At 42.8% G+C, this 15,350-nt stretch overlaps 1 protein-coding gene across 1 annotated transcript in view; it reads right to left on the bottom strand.

Moving 5' to 3' along the window:
• CDHR3 (cadherin related family member 3) overlaps positions 1-14,984 on the bottom strand; it is a 34,358-nt gene extending 19,374 nt beyond the window's left edge. The window contains exons 1-8 of the mRNA XM_042815821.1: positions 14,936-14,984; positions 12,390-12,592; positions 9,559-9,727; positions 7,343-7,428; positions 6,486-6,580; positions 6,290-6,394; positions 2,052-2,200; positions 567-756 (exon numbers count right to left, since the gene is read on the bottom strand). Coding sequence (XP_042671755.1) covers positions 567-756; positions 2,052-2,200; positions 6,290-6,394; positions 6,486-6,580; positions 7,343-7,428; positions 9,559-9,727; positions 12,390-12,592; positions 14,936-14,984 — 1,046 coding nt within the window. The remainder of the gene's footprint in view (positions 1-566; positions 757-2,051; positions 2,201-6,289; positions 6,395-6,485; positions 6,581-7,342; positions 7,429-9,558; positions 9,728-12,389; positions 12,593-14,935) is intronic.
• Positions 14,985-15,350: the final 366 nt, after the last annotated feature.

The following is a 15,350-nucleotide window of genomic DNA, read 5'->3' as shown; positions in this document are numbered from 1 at the left end:
TAGCTAGTGAGCAAACAATTTAAACAGACACCCACTAACCAGGAATATCTCACTGCAGAGGCCTTGGCATGAGATGCTGGATCTTTATTTGCAGAACAGTCCATCTTTGGACTGGACAGTCCAGTACTTTGGGAACTACCCTATGCAGTGCTGTGCCCCCTACAGCATGGGACATCCAGCACTTCAGATGGACAATTTTGACCTCAGTCTTTCTGTGAAATTGAGATAATGTCATATCCTCATCTACAAACATAAGCCAGCCGATCATCATAGAATCATAGATTCTTCAATGTTGGAAAACACCTTTAAAATCATCTAGTCCAGCCACCAACCCATCCCCACCACGTCCACTAACTACACCCCTCAGTGCCACATCTCCATGGTTCTTGAAAAGCTCACAAAGGTCTCAGAGAGTTCAGAGCCATGGCAAAGTCCATGACTAGTTTACTTTGCACAGACATATATGACAAGAGGCTCTGAGATCTGAGGACCCTAAGCAATGTGCCCTACACTGGGCACTGGGCTGTGGCAACAAGGCAGTACTAAGGCAATCAGAGCATCAGTACCTGAAGGTGGAGGGATTGCATTCTGGTGGGTTGTCATTGATGTCTCCAACGATGACTGTGATCTCCATTTCACTGAAGTGCCCTACACGAGGGCTGTCCTCCACCCGGATTATCATGGAGACATTGGGATGGAGCTGCAGGGGAAGGACATCGCGGTCGATTCTCCCGGATACCTGCAGCACTCCAGTTGCTGGGGAAAAGCAGCCAGCAGTTAGATGCTCACCCTCAGGGGAGGCAGTAAACACTCGTGGCGTACTTGTGGGAGGACGGGGTAGCTCAGCAGACAGGTAGCAAGCTGAAGTCTTTTGTTCTCCAGAAATTATGACTGGTTTAACTACTTTTTAAAATGATACAAAATGGCTTTGATAGCTCTGCGTAAGCCTTTCATAGATAAATACCCACTGCTCAAAAATACACCAGTGGCAACCTCAGCAGAGGGCTTGAAAAGCACTTAGATTTCATTACACTCTCAAGGAAATGGTGCAAGTCAGAGCTGAGTGCACTCACCAAGCAGCAAGCACAATGAGCAGGCCATGCTGTCCTTGTTCTCTAACTAGTGAGATGGCTTAACTTTCTGCTGTTGTATTTCAAGCACACTTCACCATATCTAAATCTACTCATATATCAAAAGATCTGCTCTCGGCTTGTGTCAAGTGCTCTGATCAGCCATTCAATTAATTACTTTTTCAATTCTGTTAGCCTCTATCCAAAAAAGAGAAGATTGTTCTGGCAGAACACAATACTGTTGCCAGAGTCCTGAGGAGATAAAGGAACAGTTTGTATATCCTCTACCTTTTGGAGTGTAATTGAGAGGGATAGTAGCAATGCACAGCCAAAGGGCACAGGGAATCTAAAGCATGTGAGGATAATCTTGATGTCCCACAGCCGGGTGCCATATTCTACCACTGTGATAAACATCTTTAAAACAATAGCAGATGAGGGACAGAGCTGAATTACAGCTCTAGGAGCAAAATCCTCAGGACAGACATGGGTGCATCCCAGAGAGCATGGGGACTTGGGACCAGCACACAGGAGATGACTCTTTAGAATGGCCTCACCTGAATAGGGGCATGAATAAAGCCATGAAGCTGAGCAGCAGATTTTGTGCATCACAGTGCTAGAACAGATTTCATGTAGGAGAGAGTAAGCTGTGGTCCAAGTACTTGCAGCCATTGCAAGAGCCCCAGAAAAGTCACTACAACTGTTCGAGAAAAAGGCAGCTGATTCAACTTCCACTTAAGGAATCATCAATCTCCAGCCATAAAAAAACATTTGTCAATAAATCACCTTTGGTATACTTTCTTTAATATATTTTACTTAATTTTATTCAGCTGATGGAAGAACTTGGCCCTAAAAACATGCTGAGAATTTCTTTTTTATAGGGAGAGACACTAAAGAAAGTCAGAAACAATCAGGCAAAAACATCTTCTGTGTGGCCACTCTCTTTTTTGAGAGAGTCAGAAAGTATGTTTTTGTTTGTCTTACATGGATTTATGGAGAAATATGTGTCAGAAGACTGGATGCTGTAGAAAAGTCTGCTAGGAGAGTCTTCATCATCAGGATCTTTAGCTGTTATATTGGCAACAACAGTTCCTGGGCTTTGTTCCTCAGGAATCCTGTAGATTCTTTGTTTTCTACAAAAGAAAGCAATGTTCATTCAGCAAAAGGCCTGCCTGTGTTTGCAAGAGCAGCTGAGCACAGACTTAGCTGAGCAACCAATTGTAGAGGTAAAGCATTCGGCCATGCTGGGCTTGGAGTTGTCACAGTCAATATCCCAGTCAGTGGTTCTGCCAGCTGGACGGCAGCAGCAGCTGAGCTGCGATGTGCGCATTAAGCATGACAGAGCTGCAAAAATAACTGTCCTTCCCTTTCTCTGCAACTTTTTCATAGTGACTGCAATTTGACTTTCACGGAATTGTGGAAACTGAAGATGGACAGGGCTGTTCAGTCAAGCAGTCTGTCTCCTTGCAGAACCAACCTGTCATTTCCTGTAAATTCTGTTATTTTCCAGGAGAAAAACAAAAATAGAAGCAGTAACAGTTATATTTTGGAGTGAATGCTGGAGGCATATGGGGTGCAACAGCATTACTAAAAAGCATGAGCTGCTCCTCAGGTAGAGGCAATAAAGAACATTCCTGTGGGTGCCCTGCTGATGTCCCCGTGATGTTGCTCCAATTTCCCAACGTCTGTCTGATTCATTTTAAATACAGATGCTGTTTGTCATGCCAGTGCTCCCAGATTTCCCATGTAGTGAGTTTTGTGGCTCAGATATGGTCTGGCAGACAATTGTGTAGGATTGTTTATAATGGTTGCAACTGAGTGTGCGCATAGGCACTAAAGTATGCACTTACGGTACTTGACCCATGTGCTAAAACAGGTATGGACAAGCATACGAAAACTGTGCAGACTATGTGAAAGGTGGTTTATTCTCCTGAAGTGCACAAACACAAAACATCTACTTCTAAAAGTCAAAGGAAGTTGAAGATGCTGAATGGTTCAAAGAAGCATTAGGTACACCTTTCAAGACAGAAGCTTTTTTGTGCATTTCAAACTGTGCCACCACAAACAGACTAGTGCATAGTTCCTAGTTCAGGAAGACATGAGCCCTATGCCCCAGAGAGGAATCACAACTCTGACCTCTCTCTGCAGCTCTATCTTCACAGCCCCGCCAGCCTTACATGTACCATTGCCTTGTCGCCACCAGACAGATCTCTCAGGAAGGAGTGGGCCATTCTCAAGAAATGCCTATTACACCGAAGGCTCATACAGCTGGGCAGGAGCTGGAGCCATCTCCTACACAGCCATGTCTGGGCTGTGTCCTGTTGTCAGAAGACCCACCACTTGCCAGTCGTATTTTACAACACAGTTCAAGCAGAGCTTTCAGACACTGCAATATAATTGCGAAGAAAGCACGTATTTGTTTTCTTGCTCTCTGTTTTCTTAACTCCACAAGTTTTCCACTGATTTTAGCAGCCAGAATTTCAAAAGGGTGAATGCTGATGCAGTGTTGTGAACACCAAAAACAGATGTGCCTGCATATACCACGGGAACAATTAGAAAGACCCTTTGAAACTCTGCTCTTGACAGCTTTGATCAGGAGAAAATAAAGAAGGTTTGCTAACTTGTCAAGTTTCCCAACTCCCATCTCAGCACTAATTATTATAGTGTCAGAAAACACATAGTCCCAGCATGCAGCTCACATTTTAGCAGGGTGAGGGCATGCATGTGCGTAGTGAGGACAGCTCACAGAGTAATTTAATTTCAAGCTCTTTACAAACTCAGCTTCTATTTTCGGTCCCTCTAAGAGGGAAAAGATTCAAACAAATACCATGCCTTATTTGTGTCATACAACAACTGAGTCTTAGACATTAGGTGTTATGGATACTCCACTCACCGTCTTGAACAACTAGATAAATATTTAAAAGAGCTCCTTCGGCATTCCAGACATAAAGATAAATAAACAGAAATGGCAACATTTGGATGAAATAATCAGTCTAGAACACAATGTGCAAACGTTGGCACTGGCAAGTGGATTCCTGCTGCTTATAAAGCACTCTGGATAGAGCTGTTAACCTTTTTGGTTACTTCGTACCTGAAGTTCAAGTAACAACAAAAATACCCATATCTTTCTCTAATATTTCATTCTTCCATTTCTCCAGGTTCTTTATCGCTCTGCCAGCAAGGTCTGGATCCTTGACCTCAACCTACACAGCACCCAGAGAACTGCTCCAAACCAATGCCCAGTGACTTCTTGGCGTGGTCCAGGTGCTACATGGACTTAGAACCATAAACACTGGAAAAGACCTCTAAGATCATCCAGTCCAACTGTCCAACTACCACCAACATTGCTCACCAAACTATGTCCTTGAGTACCACATCTACACATTTCTTGAACACCTTCAGGGATGGTGATTCCATCGCCTCCATGCCTGTTCCAACTCCTCACCACTCTTTCTGAGAAGAAATGTTTTCTAATGGCCAACTTGGACATCCTTTAGCTCAACTTGAGGCCGTTCCCTCTTGCCCTATCACTGTTACCTGAAAGAAGAGGCCGACCTCCCTTGTCACAGCCTCCTTTCAGGCAGTTGTAGAGAACAATAAGGCCTCCCCTGAGCCTCCTCTTCTCTAGACCAAACCATCCCAGATCCCTCAGCCACTCCCCATCAGACTTGTATACCAGACACTTCACATCCCTATTGACCTTCTCTGGACATGCTTCAGAGCCTCAATGTCTTTCTTGTAGTGAGGGGCCCAAAACTGAACACAACACTTGAGGTGCGGCCTCACCAGAGCTGAGTACACCCACCTCCCTGTCCAGCTGACTACGCGATTTCTGAAACAAGCTGGGCTGGCACTAGCCTTCTTGGTCACCTGAACACACTGCTGGCTCATGTTCAGTCAAGCGACAGTCAACACACCCAGATCCTTCTCCTCCATGCAGATTTTCAGCCACTCTGCCCCAGCCAAGCCTGTAGCAGTGCATGCAGTTGTTGTGATCAAAATGCAGAACTTGGCACTTGGTCTTGTTGTAGCTCATACAATCAGCCTCAGCCTAGTGATTCAGCCTGCCCAGATCTCTCCGTAGGGCCTTCCTACCACGCATAGATTGTCGCTTCCTCCCAGCTTAGTGTCATCTGCAAACTTACTGATGGTGCTCTCAATTCCCTCATCCAAATAATCAGTAAAATACAGAACAGGCCCCAGTACCAACCCCTGGGGAACATCACTCGCGACCAGTCACCAACTGGATTTGACTCCATTTTACTCCCTGGGCCCAGCCTGCAGCCAGCTCTTTGCCCAGCAAAGAGTGTAGCTGTCCAAGCCTCGGGCTGCCAGCTCTTTGCATAGGTGGCAGGTGAGATCTCACCATAAATACTCCCGCTGGGGACCTTCTACAGCCTCAGGATCAGAAGACATAAAGAGAACATCTAGAATCTAATTAGTGTCTCACACAGAACAACAGAGATAAATCAACTGCAGAATCAGACTAATTCTGTAAGAACTGTGCTTGTCAACTTCCTGATTCAGAAACCATTTGTTCACTGTGCTTCCCACCACAAAAAATAGCCCCCTGGTAGCACATAGCTATTCTTTTCTATTTCTCAAATTTTCAACAACGTTCTTTATTTCAACTAAAGCTCCATTTATTTTCAAAAGCTATTTCTGACTTCTGTGTTATGATACCACAATTTCCTGCTTATGACAGAGACAGGAATGGCAATGTTTCAAAGAGGACTAAGGTCGTTACAAGTGTGTGTGGCTGAGGAGAAGAGGAAAAGACAGATCAAAAGTGAGACCTTCTTATGTCTAGACATTTCTGCATGAATAAACATTATTACAGAGAAACACACATCTGCATGAAGAGTTCTGTATGATTGTACTCACATGGGCTAGAACAGGCATTTGTCTAAACTTGTCTGAAGGTCTTTGCATAGCTTTGACCTCTACTTGCTAACAAGTACAACAAGCCTGTTTGGCTGCCCTTAGCGCCAGAGCAGAACCTGGAAAACTTAAAACTAATAAAAATACAAATAATAAAAAAGGGAAATGAAAGCAAATCTTTTCAGTAAAAGAATAGGAGACATAACAAAATGAAAACACTATTCTTGGTAGTACTGTGTTGCTGTATTAGTTTGCCCTCTGTGACAGCCTCCCGGTGGTGCCAAGGCAGTAAAGCTGGGAAAACATCTACATTCTCAGTACAATGGAAGTTTTTCACTCACGTGGTAAAGTAAGGACTTTCATCATTGATGTTAATTATATTTATATTCACTGTTCTAGTAGAGTTTAGTCCTTCTGGATCTGTCGCTGTTATATTTAAAAAATAGCTGTTAAATAAGAAAACAAAACAAGAATCACTCTTTGGCTACACAGAAAAGCATTGCCTACTGCAAGCACATGAATAAGAGAAATTCTCACCAGTGTGGATCCTTCTCGTAATCTATTTTTTTTCTTGAAAAAATGTCTCCATTTTCCAAGACCTGGAATGGCACTGATTCAGGGAGTGGTGAATACTGAAATGAAGAAGAGAATGAATTAGTTTCTGCATCATTTTGTTTGAGCATCCCTCTGGTCGTGCACTGCTTTGTATAAGGGCCGAGGCACAGCACAGTGTCTGACCCAGAACTGCATGATGAAGCACGGAAACACATAGATGCATTTCCCTCTTTGAGTCCAGCTCCTGAATGTGCTCGTTTATGTAACAACAGCCAACAGGACAGAGCTGCAAAACAATTCTTAGCTAATTGCTGCTACTTTTCTCCTTTCTGCAAACAAAGTTATCATTTCCCAGGGATTTTTGCTGATATCCAGAGTATTTTCCAATATGTTAATCCATTTGCTTAACTGAGGGTCACAGTGTGCCCCAGGATTGTCACAAAAATAAGATTCCATTGCCTTGTGACCAGTTTCCTTACTGTCTCATATGAAAGAATTTATATTGTGACATAGAAGATTAAAAACTATACATGCTTTCAGTCACTATAATCTACTAAAAATGTTCTGAAGCCAATTTTTGTTTTTAAATAAATGATTCCTGCTGTATCTCTGATTAACTGCATCAAATTCTGCCTTTAGTGCCCCTTAGTTTTGGAATGCTGAGAATTCAAAATACAATTTGTGTTCAAACATTGAGGCTGGATTTCCTCAATTTATTATTGACAACGCTTCAACCTTTTCCAGTGTTCCTGATGATGAAGTGTGTTGTTGGAAGAGGCAATTAGCACTTCAGATACAGCGGTTGATATAATTTCTGGGGTTTTTTTTCCTCAGCTTACTTTGAGTTCACCATTTTCAGGATCTGTTGCATTGACTCTGTAGATGAGTCCAGGAGGCATTCCTTCCAAGACATAGATCCTCACAGCTGCATGGATAGAAGTGCACACAGTGTTAATTGCACAATAATGAAGGGCACACTAGCAAGAAGACTGACATTCTGGAGCTGTCTGGGTGCATTACTGTCTGATGTGTGCTCTCACTTCACCAGCCCCTATCAAAATTCTCACAGGAATGAACACAAACACTCAAAAGACTAAAAGGAAAAAGTGTAGACATCCCTCACTGATAGTTGAGACAGACTGATCTGTAAATAAGGTCTTCCCTGAGCTGCTCAATGGGTATGGAGGACAACTGCATTTTGTAGATACATGTCTGTCTCAACCATGCAGATGGAGAGAACGTGATCTGTTCTCCATCCCCATCCCCTTCACACCCTCCCCTGCCCCCTGCCAGGAGACTTCAAAGCCTTTCCTCTTCATTTATACTTTTCCTTTACATCTGTGGAGTGAATACATGGTAGATGGCCTGTGCTTAATCTCCTGCCTTACTTAAAGTAAGGGGTATTCCTCCACAACTTTGCTGCCCCACACTCAGCCACCGGCAGCTGGCTCAGGCACAGTGATGAGTGGAACAACAGCTCCTTAGATCCCATTATTTGCTTTCTGCCCTTTGTGTCTGCTGAACCTGGCATTTCTGGACTATTAATTGCTGCTGTGACCCCTGCTGACTGCTGCTTCTCATCACGGCAGTGGGAACCCCAGAGCAGCGTAATGAGTTGTTCCCAGAGGACAACAATACAAATATAAGGTTTAATGAGAGGGAGATGCTTTTTAATAACCAACGAATGCGCAATTAGTATCTAATTGTGGCTGGTACTGTTAACTACAGCCATGCAGTTAGACAGATCAGACATCTGTGCTCACCAATTTATGGCAGCTCTAGCTGAGAGTTAAGCTGATGCACTTATTTGTAACAAGCTCTCACGTAGTATGTTTCATGCTGTGCCAATCCCCTGAAGTGTCACATTTAATTATTATTAGATTCCATCAGCACCCATGATACACAAGACAGCCTCAACACTGAGAAGATGACACAGCCTCTTCCCTCGGGGAAGCTAATTTGCCTTAGAAACTGAATGTTGTATGGAACGGAGCACCCACATGCTCATTGGCATTGGAGAAGCGGCTGTGCTGTGGCCGTGCTGTGCTGAGCTCAACCCTGGGGACAGCCCAGCAGAGCCCACACAGTCAGCTGCAGCCCGTGTAGCACTGCCATTCTGGGTCTGGGGGTTGGTCAGCCCTCCCAAACACCTACCGCGAGCAGATGAGTGTGATATTGTCATACTAAGAAAAAAAAAACAATGTAAGGAAGAAGTTTTTTACAATAAGGGCAGTGAGGCACTGGAACAGGTTGCTTAGAAAGGTGGTGGATGCCCCGTTCAGGGTCAAACTGGACAGGGCTCTGAGCACCTGATCTAGCTGTAGGTGTCCGTGTGCACTGCAGGGGAGTTGGACTAGATGGCCTTTACGGGTCTCTTCCAACTCAAATGATTCATTGATTCTACAATCAAATGTCCTTGTGCTATTGTGGATCCAGACACCCAGCCTCGTTGTTGATGCTGTTGCAGACTTTTCCTTTTTGCATTTTTGTGACCTTAAAGCAAACCTGGTTTCCTGTGTGTGCAAATTTTTGCACAGCCACAGCGTACACTTCTTTAAATTTATCTTCCCTCTCCAAATCTGTCCAATTTCAACAAACTACTGCAGCATGGATCCATACTGTGTAGGCTGCATCCCTATCAAACTTCGGGTTCACAATTCATATCTCTAGGACACTTCATCTCATTAAAAAGAAAAAAAACACCAAAAAACAAACAAACAAAAAGATAAAGCATGCAAATATAAATAAAGGAACATATAAAAAATAATATTGCTTTTATCTTTTTCCTTTTTTTTTCATTCTTCAAATATATTTAAATGTCTTAATCAATTTTAGTCAAATCTTCAAGAAAAATAAACGAGCATTTCTGGAGATGAAGCATGCCAAATATTTGTGTGAAATAAAGTTTTGATAGAAACATCATCCTGTTCCACCTTTGTTTTCCTATGGGAAAATGTTTGGACCACTTTAACTACAGGCATTGGGTGCTGTGAAATTATGTATCTGATGCCATCTTTTTGAGTGCTGCTCTTTTCAGATGCCACCATTATCTTACTTTGAATTGCCATATTTCCCCAAAACACAGGACGTTCATTCTTATCTGCTACTTGGACAGTTAGTGTGTTGAGGTCAGTCCTTCCAGCAGTATCTTCAACAAAAATCTGTAAATCAAAGCGCTTTGGCATAGTTTCATAATCTAGGATAGGGTTTCCTGTGGTAACAACCTGAAAATAAAAATCAATGTTATTAGCACATCATGCAAGAGATGTAAGTTACAGTCTATAGGAGTGAATCTAAGGAACATCAACAAGCAGTGAGCATTTTAGATAATCTTCCTCTTACTGACACAGCTCTTGCCAGTGCAAGAAATGTGAGGAAAAAAGGACAGGCAGACCAAAAAGTTGTGGCTTTGTGGAGCAATGCAAGGACTTATTGTGTGAGGGACAGTCTGGGGAGCAGAAAGCCCGGCAGGAACTGTCCTGCCCTGAAGGCAGAGTGTTGCCTTCATGACCACAAGCACATCTCCTTTGCAGAAAGGATCATGCAGCAGGAGTCTGTAGAGCCCAGCAGGAACAAGGCCCTTCCCTTTGCAAGTGGGTCTAGGAGAAGACTTGCAGGAAACCACAGGAAGGAATGAGCTGCAAGAGCACACCGCATGAAAGTGAGACCAGAGCTGCTTGGGGAAATTGAACTAATTAAAAATTAACACAGTCCTTATGTTTTGTAAGCCTGATAATGCAAATGTTTGATTTGTTGAGATTTTTTTGAAAGGCTTCCAGCTCTGCACATCACCCCTTAAAATAGAAGGTGATAATCAAATGGCTTGGCTTGGAAGGGAGCCTAAAGTCTACCAGTCCCTTCCTTGTGCTGGGGGCCCCAGGCCTGGACGTAGGCCTTGATCAGAGCAAGAGCAGGATGCTGAAAGTTGTATGCTACAATCATCACTGTGAAAGCTAATAAAGAAGCAAGAACTTTCCTTTCTTGGTACAAGAAAAAAAAAATGTAGCTGCTAACTTTGTGAATCTAGATGATCTCTTTTGAAGTTGCACTTGTGAAGAATGGCTTTGGACTGGTGCAGGCTTGAGTGGTTTACTTCGGTTCCAGGCAGGAGCAGCGCTATCTGACAAAGGCAGCATCCACACACCTGAAGCAGCTGCAGATACAGTGAGCAGCATCTTGAGTCACTCCATAACTGCCCACCCCTCACTCCACATGGAAGTCTCACTGCTCCTTGCTTTCCCCTTCAGTCCTGGGGAGCAGAGGGAGCATCACATCAAGATAGCTTTGAGCACAATATATTTTCATTCCCTCAGCACAGTGTTTACATCTCAATAATGAGGACATTCTCAGAAACCCCAAAGCATATCAAGAAGTGTGATATTGCCCAGGCTTGCTGCAAAAGGGCTTGGTTCACAAATACAGGAGAGCCTGTGCTAACAGATACTTACCTAAGCTGTAGGCCCCATACCTTATGTACAAATATTGCTTGTATCTTAGCAAAGATTTAGTGGCAGTAAGAAGAGCTGAGGAATCTCATTTTGGACCACATTACTCTTGAAAAATGTTGTACAAATCCGCTAAAAATAGTGTAAATAAATAAAAGTATCAAAATTCATCAAATAAATTAACTAAGGACACTCATGAGCATTTATCCTTGCCTTGTGGGTTGCCAGTCAACTGCTAACTTGCACAACTGGTATGTAGCTTTCTTTATGAGTTTCTCATGACTGATATTCACTGGCTCAAACACCTCATTCCAGTTCCTCAAGTGGGTTAGGTAACCCCAATACCAATTACTGTTCAGTCAAGTTATACAAAGTCCTCAGAGGCAATTTAAGTAATGGGACTGTGGTAAGAATGATGATGACAAGCTGGAACTTTGGAGCGACAGAGACTTTTAGCTATTTGCAAGGTCATTCTTCCTTCAGATTTGTCTTCCAGTCCCACTCCTCAAGAAGCACAGTGCTGCACAGCTTGTAGATGGCACAGGACAGGAATGAGCAGGCATAGGAAAGGACTATATTTTGCAGCAGAAGGGACAGCTTCAATTCAGAATGATACAATACAGCATAGGAAGTGAGAAACTTTCAAGAAACCTCCTCAGAAGAAAAGCGTAATAAATTATTTTTTAAGACTCTACTCAGTATGTATCTGTATCTTTTAAAGGTGCTCAAGAGCATCACTGTTGAGATTCAGACACACAAGTGGGCTGCAATGAGTTGACAAGCATCATGCCTCTGAACACTCATTGCCAGTGGCAAATGTGAGGCAATGCTTGCTAATTTATCCAGCAATGAAAGCTAGCTGGAGCCAATAGAAACTGTCTTGCATTTGACACAGAACAAGAGCACACAATCGATAGAAATAGATCAGGGATGTGTGGAAGTGTGATAACTTTGTACCTCCAAGTGACTTCCTCATGGGTCACAGCTCTCATTCAGTGTTAAACACAGCTTTGATCTGACTCAGCTTACACTGTTTTGGAAGTGAGTCAAACTCATCTCAGTTCTAGGTGGGAGTGTCCAAGCAGGAGCTCCATGTGATTTAAACAATCCACTTTAAATTCACAGGCAACTTCATATTAAGTAGGTTGAAAAACTTACAGATAACTACAGATAAACCCACAAAACAGAACTCTGTCCTATATACCCTAGTGATTATTGTGATGAGTGGTTTCTGCCTAGATGCAATTAATTGCAATCACTATTGTTACTCATTTGTCCTATCTACTGCAGTATGTCCAAATAGCACCACAGTCTGCATTTACCTTTCTGATTAACACCTTTCTGATTAACAGATGAGTCACTGTGCACTGCCAATTCTCAGCAATCCAGGAGCCATGAACCGACAGGACGGAGCATTGCTCAAACTGAACAGAAAACTCACCCTATACACAAGATCTCCTGCGGATACAATAGCAAATGCTTCCGTAAGTGGATTCGAATTTACTATGGTAGGATGTATTGCAACAACTCCAGAAGACAATGGAGAACCAGTCACATTGAAGGTATAAATGGAAACACCAGCTGGTGCATTTTCTTCAACAGTACTTGTTGCAGGCAAGCCCCTAAGCAGTGGGGTTCTTCTTCCTGTAGGATGAAAATGATTGAAAAATTACTTCCAGGAGTCCCAGACTGGCAAGAACACACAACTGCTGCCAAGAGGTGTCATTGAGCACAAAATGCCCTTATTCTCCTTTTGCTGATGAAATGTGGTTTGCACTGCAGTAAGCCCATTACTAATGGCAGCAGAATCGATCTTTTCTTTGATTCAGTACTGTGCTATTTTCACCTCAGATAGCTGATGTTTAAGGAGTATTGCCTTCATATCCCCAAACTGGCAGCGTACCTCAATGAGACTGAGAAGGACAGAATGCTGATGGCTTATCCAAAACACTTGCCAAGAAAGCTGGCTGCTGTTGGTAACATTTTCCGTGCACTGCATGCCAGGACAGCAGTGGACCCTGCTCACCAAAAGGCCAGGCTGCTCATATCCCAGCAACTACTGCAGCAAAAGTACCATGAAGTCTTTCTTTTGCTGGGCAGCTGCAAGGTAAGAAGCTTCTAGGGGGACTGTTCTGAGGCCATCAGGTCTGCAGCATGTTTGCACCTGGGTGCTCAGCCTGAGCCTTAGGAATGCCAAAGGGAAATGTGCTGTGTTGCAACACCTCCGAATGGTGGGAAGGAGCCACGTCCTTCTGCCCCTCTTCATGTGGCTGAGGAAGGATGGCCCACATCAGCCCCCAGAGAAGCCCTACAATTGCCATTCCTCAATGGTGGCAGGGCCTTTAGTCTGGAGGGAAGAAATCAGCTCCAAGAGTTTCAAATGGCATTAGAAGAAGCCTTGGTGATTTTTGCCCTAAACTATCAAAAATCTTGTTTCTCTGACTCACTAGTGACATTTTGGAGCAGATTACAAATGAATTGTGTTTGTGTGACAGACACTGCTTCTGTTACTGAACTCTCAAATAATCATTCCCCATAGGACCAAAGACCCTGGGTCCTAGTGTCTTTGCTTCCCAATAAGCAAACGCAATAGTGATAGGTGAGTCCATGAGGCAAAGCATGGAGTACAGTCCCTCTTCCCTAAACCCAGTGAAGGACTAAGCTTGTCTCAGTGTTCTTAAAGATTCCAGAAACCATTGTCAATAAACATTGCCTCTGTAAATGAGACTGTGCTGAGAGTGCTTTCTGGGAATACATCACAAATGGAGCTGAGCTCTGAATGTAACCTGTGGGCAGTGTTCAGTATCTAGTACTTAAAACAAGTCAGTTCATTGACAGAAAGCATTTACAAAGTCTATTAAATCATTCATAACATTTAGAAATGTAGGGGGAAAAAAGTTTATATTTTCATATTATCTCTGAATGGTTCCTTGGCTGTTTACTCAGGATTCGTCTTTCTAAACCATAAGTGCTTGCTTTTTGCTCTTTTTTTTTAACTGAAATTTTCTATACTGTATCTAAATGGTTTCTTCTTTCAGCTGATTTTACAAAAGCCCTCCCTCTTTTTCCACAAGTCCTTGGTTACCTCCTCACTTCACAGCATGAACCGTGCTTGAATAAATTTAATACACTATTTATCAGAATTACCAGTCCCAATCATTAACAAATTCTGAGCCCAATATAAAGCAGTTATGAGAATGGCTTTTGGAAGTATATATATATTCAAGCCCTAATTACCTGTGATTCATTAACATTTACAGAGGGCTTGAGTCATATCTTCAAGCTATTCTCTTCCCGTAACCACATAGGTTAGACAAACTCTGTTCTTCAGGACCAGTTTAGATTCACATGCAGTGGCAATGCCCTGACAAAATGCAGGGGGGCATCAAAGAAAACACCAAATACTGTCAGGTTTCTGAGGATTGGAAAAATTCTTTCAGTTTCTTGAGAGCAAGTGATGCTACCTGAGAAGACAGCTTGCTACAAGCAACTCCATCAGTGACACAGATTGTAGTTTGTAGATCCATTTTAAGTTGTTAACATGTACGTATTGGCAAACTTTTTGTGTTTTTACACTGAGCAAAAATACTGATATCCTCCTAATATTCTCCATAAGCGTTTTTCTGTTCAGCTTTACTTCATCAAATAGAAATGCTAACAATATTTGAAGGGACAATGCTACAATATTAAGAGTAGATAGCATTTCTGGCAGAACTGACCTCCTTTCCCACTCCAACACTGTCACACTCAGCAGCAGCTATTGCACACTGAAGTGCCTCTTCCACAAAAAAAGTCTTGTGAGAGGTCATATTCTCTTCATTATACTGCTGCAACCACTGCTGTAATCTATTTCAGTAGGAAAATAATTGTTACTTGATTTTTTCCATCTGTGTCTGATCCCTAAATATGTACTATAAAGTTCCCAAGAGAAAGTACAACAGCCAACAGTGTTCTAATTTTAGCAGTGTAATGAAATCATGTTCTTACCAGACACTACTACTCCCAGCAAAATGAAGAGAAGGAACGTGCTCTTCATCGTCTTTACAGCCCTGTCCTTCGTGTCCTCAGGATGCCAACTAAAGGAAGACCATGGCATGTTTTCCCTCCTTTACAATCAGCTCCACCTAAATTCTTCCTCTTTGTCATGTGGCATGAGAAATGAAACACAGGACCGTGTATCTAAGGGAGTTTCTAAACACCGTCAGCTTGTTTGCTTGTCAGGGAACTGCTCCTTGCTCACACTCCAGCCACAGACCTGGGCCACACTTGAGAAAACAGTCATGAATAATCCTTTCACTGCAGTGATCTTTTTTATTGAAGCATTATGAAAAGAACCTAGGAAGTTCTAAATGTGGAAATGCTGCACTGTTTTCATAGCTCTGGCAAATGAGGTGCTCTCTTC

The sequence above is a fragment of the Centrocercus urophasianus genome, unplaced genomic scaffold (genome assembly GCF_019232065.1).
Source record: "Centrocercus urophasianus isolate 14NV4802_14NV808 unplaced genomic scaffold, USGS_Curo_1.0 seq_15, whole genome shotgun sequence".
NCBI classification, from domain to species: domain Eukaryota; kingdom Metazoa; phylum Chordata; class Aves; order Galliformes; family Phasianidae; genus Centrocercus; species Centrocercus urophasianus.
The sequence above is the reverse complement of the archived record's forward strand: the minus strand, read 5'-3'. Positions and strand labels throughout refer to the sequence as shown.